Raw genomic sequence first — 21,451 nt, 5'->3', positions numbered from 1 at the left:
GAGACATTCCTCCTCGTAGACATCTTTGTTGACAGTGTCGGTAGAGACGAAAGATTTGGATTTTCGGCCACAACTGCATATTTCCTGCTAAACCAAGTACTTTTTGGGGAATTTAGACTGCTTCTTGGTTCGGAAACACTCGGCTACGGCATTCCTTCGCATTGCAGCAAAAAAAGCGAGACCCGGAAGCTGTTTGAAGTCTGCGAAATTTCATCGTCTATCATTTTTGCAAAAACTGGGTGTAGAGCACCTTAGCACGGCTTTTCAGTGAAATTTTGCTTCTCATCACGATTGGGCACCTTTTTCACTTTGTACACCTTTAGTCCATGCCTCTGTTTCACTTTTTGTACACATGCTTTTGATTTTCCAACCCTTCGAGCCACATTTCTAACTGAAAGGTTGGGATGTTTCTCAATAATGGCATCCACTTTTCGGTTCACCTGTCGGGAGCATACTTTTCGATTTGTTCCGCTTCCAACCTTCCGATCCACAGTTAAGCGCTGGTCAAAAGATTTGTACACACTTAACACGGTACTCTTCGGCAGTTTTAGCTTTTTGGCGAGATCGATTTGGTGATTTGGTGATTTGGTCACTTGGTCATTTGGTCATTTGGTCATTTGGTCATTTGGTCATTTGGTCATTTGGTCATTTGGTCATTTGATTATTTGATCATTTGGTCATTTTCTCATTTACTCATTTGTTATTTTTCATTGCAAATTGTGCAAAATGTTCATTGCTAATTAATCATGGATCATTGTTTACCGCTCATTGCTTATTTGCCTACTGCTTATTAGCTAATTGGTAATTGCTCATCGTTATTACTCATAGCTCATTGTTCATTTGCTCATAGCTACCGTGCTCAATTTTTATTGCTATTGCTCATTGTTTGTTGCTCATTGCACATTGTTCATTTTCTTATTGTTCTTTTAATAATTGTTTATTTGCTCATTTCTCATTTCTCTTGCAACTCTTTTCTTGATTCTCTGTAGGGTGTTGTTGTTGTGTAACAATGCCGAGAGAGTATTCATACCCGACAGCAATAATCGTTAGAGGTAAATCAAAACCTGATTGTGGTCGTGCGAGGAGTTATGGGGTGCAATCACCATTCTGCTTTCGACAAATAGAGAACGAAAATAATCCGAACTAATCTTAACCATAAGAGAGAACACTCAATTTTTACAAACTAGTATCAAACTAGTTGGTCATTTGGTCATTTGGTCATTTGGTCATTTGATTATTTGATCATTTGGTCATTTTCTCATTTACTCATTTGTTATTTTTCATTGCAAATTGTGCAAAATGTTCATTGCTAATTAATCATGGATCATTGTTTACCGCTCATTGCTTATTTGCCTACTGCTTATTAGCTAATTGGTAATTGCTCATCGTTATTACTCATAGCTCATTGTTCATTTGCTCATAGCTACCGTGCTCAATTTTTATTGCTATTGCTCATTGCACATTGTTCATTTTCTTATTGTTCTTTTAATAATTGTTTATTTGCTCATTTCTCATTTCTCTTGCAACTCTTTTCTTGATTCTCTGTAGGTTGTTGTTGTTGTGTAACAATGCCGAGAGAGTATTCATACCCGACAGCAATAATCGTTAGAGGTAAATCAAAACCTGATTGTGGTCGTGCGAGGAGTTATGGGGTGCAATCACCATTCTGCTTTCGACAAATAGAGAACGAAAATAATCCGAACTAATCTTAACCATAAGAGAGAACACTCAATTTTTACAAACTAAAGGGTGTGTCACATCAAATTGCATCACGGAAAAAACGCTGTAGAAATTTAATTTTTAGGAATTATATCTTCAGCTTTCGCTTATAATCAGATAAGATCAGTGTATAGATCACGTTGGCCATGCTTCACTGTAAATTTTTCGTACATTTGGAAAAATGTCGTCGGACGAAAAAGAGCGTCGTGAATTAATCCTGTGCACTCATTTCGAGAATCCGGAGTTGTCACATCGGGACATCGGTAAGATGCTGGGAATCGTCCAATCCACGGTCAGCAGAGTACTAAAACGATACTTCGAGAACCTAACCATCGACCGGAAGGTGAAGAACGGCAAAAATTGATGATCCGTCAGTGAAAAAGATCACAAGCGCGTAGTTAGGCAGTTTAGACGTGATCCGAGAAGTTCGGTCCGGGATGTCGCGAATAAGCTGAATTTGTCAAGTTCATTCGTCCAGCGGACCAAGCAGCGGGAGGGCCTGCGTACATACAAGGTTCAGAAGGCTCCTAACCGCGACGAAAGGCAAAACATGGTGGGGAAGACGCGAGCCCGGAAGCGGTACACCGAAATGCTGACGCAGCCGCATTGCCTGGTAATGGACGACGAAACCTACGTCAAAGCGGACTTTCGTCAGCTGCCGGGCCTGTTGTTCTTCTCCGCAGAGGACAAATTCAGCGTTCCGGAGGAGATTCGCAAGCAGAAACTATCCAAGTTTGCCAAAAAGTACATGGTGTGGCAAGCGATCTGCTCTTGCGGAAAGCGGAGGGCCCCCTTCGTGATGACCGGCACGGTAAACGGGCAGGTTTACCTTAAGGAGTGCCTACAGAAGCGCTTACTACCACTATTGAAGCAGCACGAGGGCCCGACCATCTTCTGGCCGGATCTCGCTTCGTGCCACTATTCAAAGGACGTTTTGGAGTGGTACGAAGCCAACGGGGTCACCTTCGTGCCAAAGGAAATGAACCCGCCCAACGCGCCGGAGCTTCGCCCAATAGAGAAATATTGGGCGATTATGAAGCAGGCCCTCCGGAAGAACCCAAAAGTTGTCAAATCAGAGGCGGACTTCAAGAGAAAATGGATTTCTGTTCAAAAAAAACTACAACCTGACGTTGTACAGAACCTTATGGACGGGGTAAAGAGGAAGGTGCGAGCATACGGGCTTGGGCTCGAAGTATGAATAAAAAGAAAATGCCAAAAGTTGTTTAATAGTTTTTATTTTACTGTCTAAAATTTTCAAAAGGATCGGTCTACTGGGCGAATTTCTACAGGGTTTTTTTCCGTGATGCTATTTGATGTGACACACCCTTTAGTATCCCTAGACCAGGTAGGCAAAAAAGAAGTAATAATCAAAGAGTCAAATTTTATGAAGAATTCGATTGAGTGAATAAAACCAATCAATCGAACATTCTTAGATGTACCTGCTTGCCAGAGCTGCAATCCATCACCGTCAATGTCACAAAAAAGCTGACCATAGTCACTCAATTCCTCTCACGGCACGTGAGATCCAAAAATTCAGTAGTGATACTCACTCTTTTGTTTCTGACACCTAACCAAATGACGGTTGGTTCTAATGCCTCTCACTGCCGATCGCTCTGTTTACAACTTTACGTTACGAGAGCGGTGGTTGTGGCGTATGATGGTAGTAGAAATGTGAGTGATCAGACATTTCCAATCATTTTTGACAATCGCGACGGTTGTTTAAATTTGTTCGTTGAAGTAGAAGTTGTTGCTGTTGTTAGAGATGTCTAAATTTTTCGTTTATTTGATTATCGATTAATCGTGGGGCCAATATTCGATTCATTCGAACAATTGTCTTTCAGTATTCGATTAATCGAACGAGTATTTATTTCTTGTAGTTAGAATGAACAGACATTTATAATAAAAAATATTATGGTGTCTTCTTCTTCTTCTTCTTCTTCTTCAATGGCACTAACGTTCCTAGAGGAACTTCGCCGTCTCAACGTAGTATTACTTGCGTCATTTTTATTAGTACTTAGTTGAGATTTCTATGCCAAATAACACGCCTTGAATGCATTCTGAGTGGCAAGCTCTAGAATACGCGTGATCACAGTGCAAGTCGGAGGAAATTTCTTTGACGAAAAATTCCCCCGACCAGAACGGGAATCAAACCCGAACACCCGGCATGTTAGTTATGACGCTAACCACTCGGCCACGGGAGTATATTATGGTGTCATAATTTCAAAAATCACATAAAATATAATTTTAAAATAAACACGGTGCAGCATAATGGTTTTTGAATGAAATGGTATTTAAGTATATTGATAAAATTATCATTTCATGATTATATGCGGATCATGAAAACTATCCGGTTGAAAACCGACAAGGCGTGTTCTTTTTATTAAGAGTTAATCATTACCAGAACTATTGAAGTTTAGTTAATAAACGTGAGATGAACACACAAATTTAAAATTCAACTCGATGTGGTAATTACTGCTGATGGTCCTGATTTCCACCTTCCGGTTCGCGGGCGTTGTGAAGTTCATTATATCATTGTGTAGCCGTTTCGCGCCCGATTGGTAGTTTCCGCAGCAGACACATGATGCGAGTTTTCTTACTGGCCTGGAAGGACCGTATAACATGTCTCCCTGGGAGCAAAGATTAATCAGATGCGTAACTTGCGTTTTGTGGCAGTCCAGTTTGGACAGTTGGCGCGGTCGGTAGCGGTCAACCCAGAGAGACATAGTACACAAAACTATTTGATGTATAATGTATACAAAAATACTTGGTGACTTGTCATTTTCGTGTTGGCCTTTGTCAGAGTAAATGTCATCATCTCCAGAGATGCCAGATGATTTTTTGTGAAAGCCTTCGACAAAAAACTGAAATGTTGATGTGTATAAATGGCAGATATTTTTGTAACCGCGAAAATAGCAAAGTATTGTATGAAAAAAGGGGTTGTTAGCGCAGGGATTCAAGTCACAAAGGGTAGAAATACCATATCCCTGCAGTCTGCAACTGAAAATATAAGTCTGCAACAGAATAGACAGGACACTAAATATCAGTAAAATTGCGAACATGTCTGCTGATTTAGTATCCTTGCAATGATGAGAAACAAATTTGGTAAAAAAATCGAAGTCGAACGGGTTATAAAATGCATCATTTTGCTAATTTCAAACCCGATCGGGAGCCGGAATAGAGGGGATACGCAAGGCGTGTTATTCCACAAACTAAGTACTAATACAAATGACACGTGTATTACTACGTATAGTCGGCGAAGTGCCGCTAAAAACGTTAAGGCCGTCTGAAAAGTTGAAAAGAAAATACATGCCTGAAAACACAATATTCTTCAAATTGTATTTAAAATGAAACTGTATATTCACATCTGGCATCCCTAGTCACGAAGAACGAACACAAAGAGGCGAATGTTGTGAATATCGCCAAACACCAAACCATCAGCTAGACTTTTGAGTGTCGCACTATTCTGACATTTCAGCGACAGGACACTCACCAAAGAGCTCGGATTTCTACTGTCAAGTAGAAGCTCACCATGTGTTAGTGTTGTGATAATACTCTTCTCACACTATTGGACTGGCTTTGGGATGGTCACCAAAGATAATCGTAGCACAAAATTTGTTGATTATCTTTGTGTGAGTACCATCACTTGATTCTCACGACAAATCGCAGCTCTGCTGCTTGCTTGATTTCGACTACTTAAAGAGTATAGAAGATTTCTTCATCTTCAGTCTAGAATTAGTTGGAGTACACATCAACTGGAAATTTAGTTTTCGTCTTTTCTCTTTAAACGAACTTCTTATCGCGTGATCTCATATATTTTTACCATAATAGAGACGAATGAACTCTCAGAGTTTGAAGTCTCTTTAAATTCAAAACATAACCTAACCTTTTACCATAAAGATATCGGTACGGTGAAGGTGATCTGGCGTATTGGTAACATCCATACTTCTCACGCCAAAGATCACGAATTCAATTCTCATTCCCGACATTTTTCCAAAACAGAAGGTAAAAGTGAAGAACCAGCCAAAAAGTGTTGAAAGTCACTATAATACAGAAAAAAAAATATCGGTACGAATTTTTTCTTTAGAACTTCATCAGAACTCATAGCGCAGTGTTCATTCATGCTGATTTTCCAGTATTTTTATCCATTCGGTTCCATAGCTTCAAATCGCAGACAAACAACCAGTGTAAAAGTTAAATTGACCTGGTGGGTCCCAAATCGGTCCGGTGAGAAATACATAACCCTAAATTTACCCTCACATGACATCGGGTGAAAACTTTTCGTTCGTTTTCCCGCTCAAGTAGGGACTGAGTGTATTTACCTGTCGCCATCGTTCACCAAAGTCATCAAAACAAAGCCATATTTCAAAACGATTCTACTTCAAACTCCAATTGAGTTTTCAAACTTTTTCCAAACGAGAATCAGTCGGATCAATACAAAGAACACATACGCTGACATTGACATGTTATTGAGAGCGAAGGAAAATCTGCCAAGTCTGTCTGACGCCGTTGAGAACACATCTCATACGCGAGGTAAAAAAAATGTCATCCAATCACCTTCGAAGTTTGTCCTGTTTTTGCCTGCTCCTCCGCGCAACAGTTTTCCGCTAATAAATTCAATTAATTTAGTTTCCTGATTGTTGTTCCCACTCCACCACTCGCAGCATCATCGTTCGCAGTTATGATGACGATGACGACGAAGATCCGTCTACAGGGACGGGAGGGGGGGGGTGCTGGTATCATGTCACCACCCCCTTACTAAACTAGAGAGTCACCGAAGTGTGGTTACATTAGTGTTTGTCGCAGGGTTGATAGCACGCTCCGTGTTTCTTGTAACACTACACGTTGGCAGATTTTAATCAAGTACAACAGGTTTAAGTGGCACACATCTTCGGGATAGGGGATGCACGAAAACTTACCGCAAACAGGAAATTGAAGAAAAACATCAGATATCTGACGCAAGCCACACCGAGCGATGGCATTTTGGCGGCGGCGGCGTTTTAGTTGGCGGGAATGATGTCCTGGAATAAGATTGAGAAAGATGAAAATCGATAGTTAGTTAGCGGGAACAGAGCAATTTAATTATACCGGATGATTTAGTAGTTTAAATTTTGTCGGAGCAGCAGGTTGGTTAGTAATTGATTTTGAGAGCAGCGACTAGAACTTGCTCCCGATGAGATTTGATTATTCATCCGAGGGTAAGAAGTGTTAATTGAAGATTTTTTTTCTTCCCAAATGTTATGTGAGTAGAAGACAGCAGTGAAAGTTTATTTTGTGGAACATTTCCCGCCCAAAAGTGATTTGCATATATACCTTGTCTACCCAGGATAATTAATTCCTTGCTCCATGAAATTCACCGTGAACATTTATGCAAATGAATATCAGTCCGACAACTGAACCGTACCACAATGATACCATTTTCGGTGGGAAAATACTGTAAGGTTGCACGTGCGGTTATTATTTCCATTCTGGAACTTGTCATCAGCACACTCATTTCTTCTAACTCCACCGACACCCCATGGATAGTTTTCAAAGTTTCACGATGATAGCAAACCGAAAATGTGCTCATATTTTCTATAGCGTATGCTGGGAAGCGCATTGACTCTCCTCACAAATTGCTGCATTAGACAGTTATATCTCGGTTTACATGGTAAACTTTTGCCTGGAAAAAAGTGTACGAAGCTAGACCGTTTGAAATAAAAAACAATATTTTATTGTTTCAAACATTGGTTTTTCGTTCACGATGTGAATTACGTCTATCCTACTTTGCAAAGTTCTTTTGTGCTTCCCAGCCTATGATTGCGCCACTGAATATAATTGAATGAGGTTAACTACTGGCACACCCACTCTGTTATCTTCGATTTCACTACGGTAGTTTAATCGTAATGATCGAATGGTCAAGGCAAAGCAAGTTTGTAGAGCCCAATAATAAATTTCACATAAACTCATGATTCTTTTTCACAAACGCATTCATCGAGGAGCACGTTTAACAATTGGATCTTTTTTCTACCGTAGGACTACGTTAACAGGAATATATGGGGGTAAAATGATAATCTTAACATTGGACATGTGAAAAAAAAATGAAAGATTTCGGATGCTTATAAATCGAGCATTTCTCAAAAGATCGCAAAAATGTTTGTATCATATTTATTGACAGGAAATATTTCATCGAACCACAATCAATATAATTTTATTCTACTTAAGATAACAATTGAATAATTGTGAAATGACAAGCATTATCTAAAGGCACTAAATACCACGTTTTGATTAGCTGATTGGTTCTCCTTCAAATTGTACCGATCAAAAGGAGCAACCAGAGCAATAGCAAAATACAATTTGAATACAAGCAAAATATTGCGTTGTAAGGCCCGCCTCTTTGTGTTTTTCATGCCAGTTAGTATATATTAGGCTGTCAAAAAAGTCCTGCGGTATTTTTTTTGAATTTTCATTTGTTCATAAAATAAGTTACAATCATCTGTTTTAATTCAAATATGCGCCGTTTTGTTCGATGACTTGTTCCCAACGAGATGCTCGCTTCCTTATTGGCAAAAAACTCGGACAGGCCTCTTTTGTGGTTAACTTCTGACTACCTAGCTCGTTCGCCATGGACAAAAACAGGTGGTAGTCACTTGGTGCAAGGTCCGGACTATACGGCGGATGCAAAAGAACCTCCCATCCGAGCTCCCGGAGCTTCTGGTGCGTCATCAAAGAAGTGTGTGGCCTGGCGTTGTCCTGATGGAAGACAATGTGGCCTCTGAATATCAAAGATGTCCTCTTCTTCATGAGTGCTACCTTCAAGCGGTCCAGTTGTTGGCAGTACAGGTCCGAATTGAGCGTTTGGCCATAGGGAAGCAGCTCATAATAGATTATTCCTTGACAATTCCACCAAACACACAGCAGAACCTTCCTGGCCGTTAATGAGGGCTTGGCCACCATCTGTGCCGCTTCAGCGGGCTTCGACCACGACCGTTTGCGCTTCACGTTGTCGTAAGTGACCCACTTTTCATCGCCAGTCACCATCCGCTTCAGAAACGGGTCGATTTTGTTGCGATTCAGCAGCGATTCACATGCGTCGATATGGTCAAAGATGTTTTTTTGCGTCAACGTGTGTGGCACCCATACATCGAGCTTCTTTGTGAATCCAAGCTTCTTCAAATGGTTAATAACGGTTTGATGACTTATCCCCAGCTCTTGGCCGATGCTACGGCTGCTACTATGCCGGTCTTTCTCGGCTAATTCAGCGATTTTGTCGCAATTTTCGACGACAGGCCTTCCGGAGCGTGGCGCATCTTCGACGACCTCTACACCAGAACGAAAACGTTGAAACCATCGTTGTGCGGTGGAAATGGAAACTGTATCGGGTCCATAAACTGCACAAATTTTATTGGCAGCTTGAGGTGCATTTTTGCCTTTGTCATAGTAGTACTGTAAAATATGTCGGATTTTCTCTTTATTTTGCTCCATACTTGCGACACTATAACTCACGAACGATTTAACCAAATAAAACACTGTCAAGGACTATATTATAGCGCGCAAAAATACCTTTCCAACAAGCTATAGTATGACTCGATACAATGAATACAACTAGAACTACGCGCTTACAACGACACCTCGCGGAAATACGGCAGGACTTATTTGACAGCCTAATATATATATAAATATTTTAGCTCGGTGCTGCAAAACGATCACTTCGCATTCATCCGAGGTCACATCTTTGCGTTTCGTAAGAGTTGGATTGTTGATTTTTCCGCTTTTGCCCCCACAACCGACTTAATGCTGTGAGCATTCAGTCGAAGCTAAATACCGTTTGTTTTTCCCACATGCATGCATGTAGACCGGAACGTGTTTCCTCAACACAAACTTCAAAACCAAGGAGCCTGCGGAAAACGGCTTTACAGATACATACAAGCCGAGGGCACTTCTGTTTTCACCTTATTATAAAAACGGATGCCGTGTTTTAGAGTTAGTCTGTAAGTGTTCATAAAGTTTTTCTGGTTGTTTCACTCATCCAAAGTACGTAAAATAGAAGGTAAGGGAAAATTCCTGTGTGTACACACGGAGAGCGCATAAACACGATAGTGTACCGCATTTTCACTACAGGTAAGGTTTTATGTGGTGTTTCATCGCTTTCATACTGAACAGTAGGGTAACACGGGGTGATTTGGTCATATGGGGTGATTTGGACCACCCCTTTATCTAAAAAAATACTGTTCAACTTGGATTTTTTATAATGTCATTTCCTTCTATTGTTGAACCGTATGTACCTAAAGTAAAAAAAACTTTGGTAAAAATTCACAAGTAGAGGGAAACGGTAGCATAAACACAGCAAGCACTTTGATCGTCAAAAAATGTGAGTTTTCCGATAGTGGTTTTAAGGTTTTTCCCGCTAATTAAACAAACTTTTCGTATATTGTGCAGTAAAGTTCTGTTCGCCTACAGAAGAGGAACAATTTGATGTAGCAAAACTGTAAGTTTGATAACAATAAATGAAATTAATTGCATTTTAATTTTTGCGTGTTGTGCGGGGTGACATGGACAGGTTTTTTTTTTTTTTTTTTTTTTTATCTTCGCTTATTTTTCGTCGGCCTATTTCCGCCACTTTAGTGCCAATCACCGACATCAGGGAGGCGACTCCACCTGTTCCTACCTATCAGACTCAACAACTCATGAGCCGGGCCAACTTCTTTTACTTCCGCTCCGAAGGAAGACGTAACCAGAGATTTTTCGCCTCAGAAAATCCCAACGACGCCAGCTGGGATTGAACCCAGGCCGATCGGATTGTGAGGCTGTTACGCTAACCATACAACCACTGGCGCCGTCCATGGACACGTTTCTGTGGGGTGAATTGGTCCTACAGGTTTGAGACTTTTCTTTGGTCTAATTGATTCCAGATGCCGCTCAATCACAAAAAAAAGGATGGACAGACAACGTTGGAAGAAGGAGGAGCTTGAAAGAGCAACGCAGGCCATCGAGAACGGATTTTCTTTGACCAAGCATCAAAAGTGTTTGAAAATGCTCGACCAACAGTGAAAAGATTCATGCAGAATTCGAGATGGTTTCAATCCAACTTTTCTGGTCTGGAATCTAGCCAAGACACCTGGTATCGATCCCAAAACATTGTTAATGATTGTAACATTATCCCAAAATACTTTACATAAACATAAGTATGTTTTTTTCGATGAAACACACACTGGACCAAATCACCCCACAGACGGTTCAAATCACCCCGCATCAAATTTTAATGTCCAAAAATCATCTCTTTTATTTTATGATATATTTGGTAGATTGAAGCTTTATATAATGATTAAACATTATTTATTGAGAGAAAACAAGTGTATCTCGGTATACAATGTGACATTTTTTTATTTAGACCGTATTGGTTTGGAAATATTAGGCGGTTTGCTTAGGTGGTCCAAATTCCCCCCTTTTCCCCTATTTGTTTACATCAGCAATATGTTGAAGTGCCACGTCCCGTGATGCCAGAGCAGAATCATTTCGAATAGTAGCAGAACATTTGGCACATAATTCCAATGGTTTGACATGCGATTCCAATTTTATATTTTCACTTTACTCCACTTTTTCTTGCGAAAGTGCAAAATATTAGTTTGCAATCACTTTGGAAGATGACCCGGGATGGTGGAAAAGTTTTTCTCGTTTTCCAAAAACGCCAATTTGGTCCCTTAAAGTGGCCTCACTACGGCTGAACACTCCAAACCGAAACCAGTGAAAGCGTCGCGATGACGTTTGAAAATGCAAGATCGGTCGCTACAAAATGGCGGATCACATATTTTCTCAAAACCTCATCAATATGGGTTTTCCATCAATATGGGTTTTTTCACTTATTTATTTATTTTGATTATCATCATATTCTGTTCATATCGAACAGTTGACCCTTTTTTTTTATATGGCTGAGGGCGGGAAGGATCCCCCATCGATGCCATTGAATATTTCCGATACCGATCCTCCTCCTGAAGAGCAGAAAGATGAAGCAGAAGTTGAGGATGAAACTTCTGTATATGAAGTTGGAAGTTCCGAAGATGAGGACATTGACGAAAAACAGGATTTTCGTCCAAAAGAATACCATGAAGGCTCCAAAGGCCCATTCATTGTATACTTTAGACGAAAATCTAAACCTCTCAATGTCATTCGTATCTCGAAGGAACTTACTCAGAAGTTTTCCGAAGTTACCGAGATTACACGGATGGGGCCAGACAAACTACGAGTTGTCGTCTCAAGCAGGACCCAAGCGAACGAAATCACGCGCTGCGACCTCTTTGCGATTGAGTATCGCGTATACGTGTCCTGTGGCAACGTCGAAATAGACGGCGTAATAACCGAAAAGGGTTTGACTCGAAAAGAGATTATCGACGGAGAGAGCCATGATGAGAATCCTTGCGCGAAAGAGCACAAGTGTCTTCATTGCGGCGGGATTCCTCATGATCTTATCCAATGCACGGTGCACAAACAACGAGGGGAGAAAATCAAGCGTTCCTTAAAGGAACGTTCCAAGCGGACTTATGCAGAAATGCTTAAGAGTTCCGTACCAACGAATCAGGATAATCCCTACTCCATTCTGCAGAACGACGAGCCTGTTGCTGACGTTCCCAATGCAGGAAGTTCCGGTACATCGCAGAGTGCCGTCAGAAAAGAAAAATTACTTCTTTTCCATCACTCCCCAGAAAGACGACCGAAACTTCCCAAGTTGGAATGAAAACTCGAATTGAACGTGCTGAGAATAAACCGAAGCAAGTACCTCCTGGTTTAAGCGGTTCTTCTACGCACCAGGGGTCCTCAGCAGTTCCCGGAGCAGCACCCACACCGTCTGTTCCATTTTCGCGGTCGAGGCAACAGCCACAATCTGGTTTGCTTGCGCTTTCTGACCTGGTGGACAACATTTTAAATGCTTTAAATATAAATGACCCTCTTAAAAGCATAGTATTATGTTTGCTTCCGATTGTGAGAACATTTTTGAAAGAAAAATGTGGTTTTTTAGCAGCGTTCATTTCCCTCGATGCCTGATTCAGTGCAAGAGGTCAAGGATTTGACCACTGTAATACAGTGGAATTGCAGAAGCATCATCCCTAAACTAGATCAATTTAAATTTTTAGTTCATAGTTCTAACTGTGATGTATTTTCCCTCTGTGAAACATGGCTTTCTTCAGTCGACGAGCTGAATTTCCACGATTTCAATGTTATTCGCCTCGATCGAAATGACTCGTTTGGTGGCGTACTATTGGGGATCAAAAAATGTCACTCCTTCTATAGAGTCACTCTCCCATCGATGACAGGCATTGAAGTTGTCGCTTGCCAGACACAAATCAATGGCAAAGACTTCTGCATTGCCTCGATATATATTCCTCCAAGAACCATGGTCGGCCGCCATCAGTTTTTTGATATCATCGAGGCATTGCCGGAGTCGCGGCTAATCTTAGGTGACCTCAACTCCCATGGAACAGCATGGGGGTCACACAACGATGACAGCCGTGCCACGTTGATTTATGATCTGTGCGACAACTTCAACATGACAGTTTTAAATACAGGGGAAGCAACTAGGATAGCCAACCCTCCTGCACGGGCAAGTATGCTAGACATATCACTTTGCTCTTCTTCGTTATCCCTGGATTGCACGTGGAAGGTAATCCAAGATCCCCACGGTAGTGATCACCTGCCAATAATTTTATCGATCGCCAATGAATCAGGTTCTCGTGAGTCAGCCGATATTACGTATGACCTCACGAAAAATATTCACTGGAGAAAATTTGCAGTAATAATATCTGAAGCACTTGTTTCAATGCATGAACTTCCTCCACTCGAAGAGTATAACTTTATTTTTTTTTCCCAAAATATATTTTTTATTAAGGCACATGTGGCGTTAGCCTGACGGGGCCGGGAGTCCAATATTTTGACAATTTTTGTCTTACAACTATGTTAGTAATATGTAACCGATTACTCGCGGTTGGCTCGAGGTTAATATTACAAGTGTTCTCATAATTGGTATGTTGCAGTCAGCAAGAGTATAACTTTATATCGAGTTTGATTTACGAAAGCGCACTTCAAGCTCAAAAGAAACGTGTACCGGCTACCACTTTCCGACGTCGTCCTCCATCACTTTGGTGGGACAAGGAGTGTTCAAAGGTCTACCTTGAAAAATCATCCGCTTTCAAAACATTCAGGAAAACTGGATTAGTGGAATGGTTTCGAAAGTACCAAGCTCTAGAAGCCAAACTAAAAGGTTTGATTAAAGCAAAAAAGCGTGGATATTGGCGGAAGTTCGTCAATGGTTTGTCAAGGGAGACCGCTATGAGCACTCTCTGGAATACGGCTAGGAGATTGCGTGGCTGGAACCATACAAATGAAAGTGAGGAATACTCTGACCGTTGGATTTTCAAATTTGCAAGAAAGGTTTGTCCCGATTCCGTTCCTGCACAAAACGTCGTACGCGACATTCCGCTCCAAGGCGATTATGAGAATTTTTCGATGGTAGAGTTCTCAATTGCCCTCCTCTCATGTAACAATTCAGCTCCGGGGTCGGACAAGATTACATTCAACTTGTTGAAGAATCTTCCCGACTTGGCAAAACAGCGTTTGCTGAACTTGTTCAACAAGTTTCTGGAGCTGAATATTGTCCCGCATGACTGGAGACAAGTGAGAGTGATAGCCATACGAAAACCCAACAAGCCGGCTTGCGATCACAATTCGTATAGGCCGATTGCAATGTTATCCTGTATTCGTAAATTGTTAGAGAAAATGATTCTACTTCGTTTGGACAAGTTTGGCTTCCGCCGGGGTAAAGGGACGAATGATTGTCTCGCGCTGCTATCTTCTGAAATCCAAATCGCATTTGCTCGCAAAGAACAAATGGCTTCCGTTTTTCTCGATATCAAAGGGGCATTTGATTCAGTTTCCATGGAAATTCTCTCAGAGAAACTTCATAATCGTGGACTTTCGCCAATTCTGAATAATTTCCTGTACAATTTTCTCTCAGAGAAGCACATGTTTTTCAATCATGGCAGCTTGAAATCTTCTCGATACAGTTCTATGGGCCTACCGCAAGGCTCCTGCCTAAGCCCCCTCTTGTACAGTTTTTACGTCAATGATATAGATGATTGTCTAACTAGAGATTGCACGCTGAGACAACTTGCAGACGATGGAGTTATTTCCATCACGGGTACTAATCCCGCCGTTCTGCAAAAATCCTTGCAAGATACCCTGAACAACCTGTTCACGTGGGCTCTCAAGCTGGGTATCGAATTCTCTACGGAGAAAACCGAAATGGTCGTTTTTTCTAGGAAGCACGAACCCTCCCAATTCCAGCTTCACCTATCTGGCAAAGCGATCAGGCACTCGATGTTTTTCAAATACCTTGGAGTATATTTTGACTCTAAATGTACCTGGGGAATACACATTGCGTATTTGAAACAGAAATGCCAGCAAAGAATCAATTTTCTCCAAACAATAACCGGAACATGGTGGGGTGCCCATCCAGGAGACCTCATTCAGTTATATAAAACAACGATATTATCAGTGTTAGAATATGGCAGTTTTTGCTTCCGATCAGCTGCCAGGATTCATATTCTCAAGCTGGAGAGAATACAATATCGTTGCTTGCGTATAGCCATGGGGTGTTTGCATTCGACACATACGATGAGTCTCGAAGTTTTGGCAGGAGTACCCCCGCTTACTCTTCGGTTCACAGAATTATCCTACAGATTTCTCATCCGTTGCAAGATCATGAATCCATTGGTGATTGATAACTTCGAAAATCTACTCCAACTGACTCCTCAGTCAAGTTTTATGTCTCTATACCATGAGTACCTTACCCATGAAGTGCACCCTTCACCGGGCATCTCCAACCAAGTTTGCTTCCCATACTTTTGCAATTCCTCTGTCAATTTTGATCTGTCCATGCGACAAAAGATCCATGGAATCCCAGATCATCTACGCTCCGATTACATTCCGGAGATATTTTCGGCAGAATATGGGAAAGTTAGATCTGATAAAATGTTCTTTACTGACGGTTCATTCATAAACGGGTCCACTGGCTTCGGCATCTTCAATGAAAATTCCAGTGCCTCTTTCAAACTCAAAGATCCTTGTTCCGTGTATGTCGCTGAACTGGGTGCGATATACTACGCTTTAGGGATCATTGAAACATTGCCCATCGACCATTATTTTATTTTTTCAGACAGTCAATAGAGGCAATCCGCTCAATGAAAGTTGATAAACGCTCATCTTATTTCCTAACAAGAATAAGACATCTATTGAGTGTTTTGGTCGAAAAATTATTCAAGATTACCTTAGCATGGCTCGATTCCGGAGAATGAGAAAGCGGACTCGCTAGCTAAGGTGGGCGCTTCAGAAGGCACACTTTTTGAAAGGCAAATTGCTTATAACGAATTTTTTCACATTCCTCGTCAGGACACACTCGTTAGTTGGCAGCGCATGTGGAGTGAAGATGAGTTCGGTCGTTGGTTACACACGATTATCCCTAAGGTCTCGACGAGTGCATGGTTCAAGGGATTGAATGTAGGTCGTGATTTCATTCGCGTGATATCTCGGCTTATGTCCAATCACTACAACCTAAACGCGCATCTCTATCGCATTGGGCTCGCAGCAAACAATCTTTGTGATCGTGGCGATGGATACCACGACATCGAGCATATTGTCTGGTCGTGTATCTGGTTCCATACTGCTCGCTCTCAGCTCTCTAGAGCACTGAGAGCACAAGGCAGACAATCGGATATCCCCGTCCGGGATATCTTAGGTAGCCGGGATCCTGATCTTCTGCTTCATCTATACCTGTTCCTCAGAAACGCCGATGTCAACGTTTAATGATGTTTCCTTCGTTGTGTCCCTGTTTCATGTCCCTCCTATCCGATCTATAAACTTTTACTTAGTCGCGGCAATACATACACACACTCTTTACAGATACACGGGCCAAAGGTTGTGCAGTCCACTGATCATTCAACAAGAGCCAAAGGTTGTACCGCTCATGACAACTCTACGCGAGCTGATGTTTGCGCCGGCTAGTGACCATTCTATCCTGGATTCCTCGAGTCGAGAAGACGCACCACGCACCATATTGGGTACAGACTAGGGGGCGTTGCTGATTAATGGTCAGCTGCATCCCAATAGGAAGTATCCCGTGTCGGGCACAGGTACAGATCATTGAAGACAGCGACATCACAATTACGAAAACACTTGTAATACTAACCTCGAGCCAACCGCGAGTAATCGGTTACATATCACTAACATAGTTATAAGGCAAACATTGTCGAAATATTGAACTCCCGGCCCCGTCAGGTTGACGCCATATGAGCCTTAATAAAAATATATATGTTGGATAAAAAAAAAATATGGATATCAAATGTAAGGGCTTGACTAGTACAATACGGTTATTTATGATAAATGTAAATCCAAGATGGCTACCACTACAAAATTGCGGACTACATATTTTCTCAAAACCTCATTGATATGGGTATCAAATGAAAGGGCTTGATTAGTAGAATACGGTTATTTATGAAAAATGCAAATCCAAATGGCTGCCACTACAAAAAAGCGGACTACATATTATGTCAAAACCCCGTAATGTGGGTATTAGAGTGCCAATGGATGTATGGGAAAAAAGTGACCCTTGAATTTTCAAAGCGAACTTGATTAAAAATGTTGATTCCCACGAAAAACTACCCTATGCAAAATATCAGCTCAGTCGGACTTCATTTACTAGTGTCGCACAGCGGTCAAAGTTTGAGCTTTAAGAAAAACGGAAAATCACCCAAAGGAGTAAAGGAAATCAGGGTTTTCGAAAAAAAAATTTGATGCCAAATGTCTTCAAATTGCATGAAACGTCGAGATCTAGTGTCATCCCGAAAAACTTTTTTTTTTGTCAAAAATCGACACTCTGGGACTTTTGAAAAAAAAATTGAGATCTGCGACAATAGTAAATGAAGCCCGTATGAGCCAATATTTTGCAGAGGGTATTTTATCGTGCAAATCAACATTTCGCAGTAAGTTCCGAATGAAAAACAGAGATAATTATTTTTATTGGCATTTTAAACCATACGTTTCGTCTCTTATTCCGAAAAAAAATTAAGTAACCGGAAATCGAGGTTTTCAAATTTCTCAAAAAAACATTGTCAAAAATCGACTTTTCAATGGAAGAAAAATTGTTTTGTCAAATTTTTGTAACAGTAAATATCGACGTTTCGTGCAATTATTAGACATTTTGCATCAACAATTTTTTTAAGAAACCCGATTTTCGGTATTTTTTCGATTTTTGTTTAAACTAGAGATGAAACGGATATATGGTAACTATCCGGTATCCGGCTCATCCGGCTAATGTTTGCTATCCGGCCGGATACCAGATAGTGACTGACTATCCGGGCGGATACCGGATATTTGAAAAAAATTCTAATTATAACGCAGTAGCATATAAACATCATTCACTCGTGGTAAAAATAAGGTAGTGACATGTTGAAAATGTTATTAAAATTGAATTATTATCAGCTCATATCATCAACGTTTTATTCAACTTCATCGCTTTTGATTCGATTAACAGGTGTTGAGGGCGGTAATGAGCGGTTATGCTCAGAAGGTTCGTCACAAGATATTTCATAGTTTTTTTTTTTTGGCAGACTTATCTCACTTCTTAACTAGGCGAACCTAGCCAGAATTTTCACCTGCCCCCGGGCTTCTGAATGCCAAAGGGGGACTAGGCTCTGCGGAATGCACGTATCTGCATGCTCGTGCTGTTTCAGTCCTGACCGAGAAATTGTCGGACAATCGCGCAGGTGCTAAGGATGACCGACTTTTGGATGCCGGCCAATTCCTTCTCCATGTTCAACACCTTTAGCGCTTCCAGAAGTGTCTTCGGGATAATTCCAGTTCCAGAGAGAACGACTGGAACAATTCTTGGGACCTCCCTTAGCCCCCACAGTTCCTTGAGCTCCACGGCCAATGGTCGGTACTTGCAGATTTTGCGACCGTGGGTCTCCTCCAGATTCTGATTCAGTGGAATAGCGACATCGATGATGGTGACTTTGCGGTCGCTCTTGTCGTAAACCATTATATCTGGGCGGTTGTGGTGGATCGAGAGGTCGGTCAGAACAGTGCGATCCCAGTACAGCTTGAAACGGTCATTTTCCAGGACAGGTGCAGGCAGGTACCGGTAGTTTGGTACGTTGTCTTCCAGTAGAGCACATTGGAGCGCCAGTTGTCGATGAACAATACGGGCCACGTTGTTGTGGCGCTCGGTGTAGGCTGCGTTGGCCAAAACGGGACAGCCTCCCATAATGTGCTCTATGTTTTCACCTGGTTGATGGCACATCCGGCAAATGTCATCAACGTCTTGATGCCAGACGTACCGCCTGCAGTTTCTCGTCGGCATTATCCTGTCCTGGATGGCTATCATGTCGGCTTCTACTACTGAAGAGAGTTCACCACGCGTTAGCCACAGATTAGATGCGGCCTTGTCGACGTGTGGCCGATCCAGTTGATGGGGGTGGGCACCATGCACTGCCTTCTGCTTCCAAGCTGCAATCTTCTCCTCCACTGTCTGCAGATTGCAGTTGAGTTGGTACTCCGCTTGCGCCAAGTGCAGAGCGCTGTTTCCTCTGTCGGCGGCGCAGACAGCCCGGTATAGCGCGTTTTGGTTGGCGCGTTCTGCGAAGTACTCGCGCAGTTGTCGTACCTGGGCAACACACAGTGCAGATATGTCGACTATTCCAAGTCCCCCTTCTTTGCGTGGCAGTGAAACTCTCTCCAGTGCCGATTGAGGATGGTGCATTCCGGCCTCTTTAAATGCTTTCCTCATCCTCCTCTCAAGGTCCTCTAGGTCAGTTTTGCTCCATTTGACTACACCAAAACTGAAGGTCAGCAGGGGAACCGCGAATGTGTTGATCGCGCGTACCTTGTTCCCCGCGTTGAGGAAAGTCCTCAGGACACAGTTCACTCGACTCAAGAACTTGTCTCGCAGCTCCGTCTTGATGTCGGAGTAGCGAATCCCGGTGAGCTGTCGGAATCCAAGATATTTATAGGATTCGCCACAAACCATGTCTCTTATGAACTCGCCGTCATAGACCTCGTAACCTCCGGATTCGGTAAGCTGCCCTTTCAGCAGATGGACACAGCGGCACTTGTCGAGGCCGAACTCCATGCAGATGTCCCTGCTTATGTCTTCGACAACCCGGATAGCTACACCTAGACGCTGACGTGAATCAGCGTAGACCTTGAGATCATCCATGTAGAAGGTATGGGTCACTTCTTCGTGGGCGCCGTCGCCATACCTTATTTTATAGCCATTTTTTTTTTTTTTTTTTTTATCTTCGCTTATTTTTCGTCGGCCTATTTCCGCCACTTTAGTGCCAATCACCGACATCAGGGAGGCGACTCCACCTGTTCCTACCTATCAGACTCAACAACTCATGAGCCGGGCCAACTTCTTTTACTTCCGCTCCGAAGGAAGACGTAACCAGAGATTTTTCGCCTCAGAAAATCCCAACGACGCCAGCTGGGATTGAACCCAGGCCGATCGGATTGTGAGGCTGTTACGCTAACCATACAACCACTGGCGCCGTCGTATTTCATAGTTGTTCGCACAGTTGTCCCATGTTACTTCTTGACAGTTTTTGATTTTCACTTATCTTTATAAAACGTTGTTTTTATGCATAATCTTACGGAAAAACACAAAAAAAACATATAGTTTGTTCCCAGCTTTTAAAAAACAACATCAAGCTCAATTGTCCCATATTGATATTCTATTCATAACTGTCCCACTATGTATTTTTTATAGATCCGTATCGAATAAATCGGTTCAAGTACAAGAATTTCATGTCACACTTTCAGCAGGGCTAATGCACTCATTTCTGGTTTGGAAGATTGTTTGGAAGATGAGATTTATATTCTGCGAAGGTGTTGCAGATCACTCATTTCTTCATTAAACGATGTTTCTATGCATAATCTTTCGGAAAAATACAAAAAAAAATTATATATCAAAAAACAACATCAAGTTCAATTGTCTAGGCATAACAGTCCCACCATGAATTTTTAAACCCGTAATCAAGCATGATTGATTCAGTGAGGAGATCTCATCACATTTCATTAAACAATATTATAGGGCTTATAAAAACCCGGTGTATTGCGTAGAATGGCAGTAGAACGGTAACTTCGTGAAGACTTGCCGTGAAATCCTTTAAATTATTACTGGAATCATATTATTCAAAAAAGGTAATTAAAAATATGAAAAAATATAATTTTGATTTATTATAAAAACGAACAGAACCTTCTGATAGTATATAACAATAAATTTTATTCAATGGAAAATGTTTCAATCGGAATTAATTGCCAGTTTTGGTATAGTTTAAGAAATTCCGTGAAGTTCCGTGTTCCGTGCATTATATCATTTATTATAATCTCATTTATTTTTCATTTTTGGAAAATTATGATTTAAAGAAAATGTGAATAATGTGAAATATATTATACAAAAATAACGGAAACAATGAAATGGTACAACATTTGAATAAAATCGAAGAGAGTCGGGGCAGCGATTCTGAATGGAATTGCTCTGAAGTAAATATTTGAATGGCGAAAAAAATCATTCTTATGGTACAACGGAAAGGTAATCTCCTAAGCAAAGGATTCATTATGTTTGATTGATATTATTCTTATGTTGTCTGGAGCACGAAAAACTTTTCGAACATGAAAGCTGGCGTCTTTCCCAAATCCAATACAATATCTC

At 41.4% G+C, this 21,451-nt stretch overlaps 1 protein-coding gene across 1 annotated transcript in view; it reads right to left on the bottom strand.

Annotated features, from left to right (window-relative positions):
• The window catches only part of LOC129774716 (CD63 antigen-like), a 208,572-nt gene that overhangs the window by 35,768 nt on the left and 151,353 nt on the right, over nucleotides 1–21,451 (bottom strand). Inside the window, exon 2 of the mRNA XM_055778609.1 lies at nucleotides 6,636–6,737. Within this exon, the coding sequence (XP_055634584.1) occupies nucleotides 6,636–6,698 (63 nt within the window). The 5' untranslated portion in view covers nucleotides 6,699–6,737. The remainder of the gene's footprint in view (nucleotides 1–6,635; nucleotides 6,738–21,451) is intronic.

The sequence above is a fragment of the Toxorhynchites rutilus genome, chromosome 3 (genome assembly GCF_029784135.1).
Source record: "Toxorhynchites rutilus septentrionalis strain SRP chromosome 3, ASM2978413v1, whole genome shotgun sequence".
Classification (NCBI taxonomy): Eukaryota; Metazoa; Arthropoda; class Insecta; order Diptera; family Culicidae; genus Toxorhynchites; species Toxorhynchites rutilus.
Note: the sequence above shows the minus strand (reverse complement) of the source record. Positions and strands in the feature narration are given on the sequence as shown.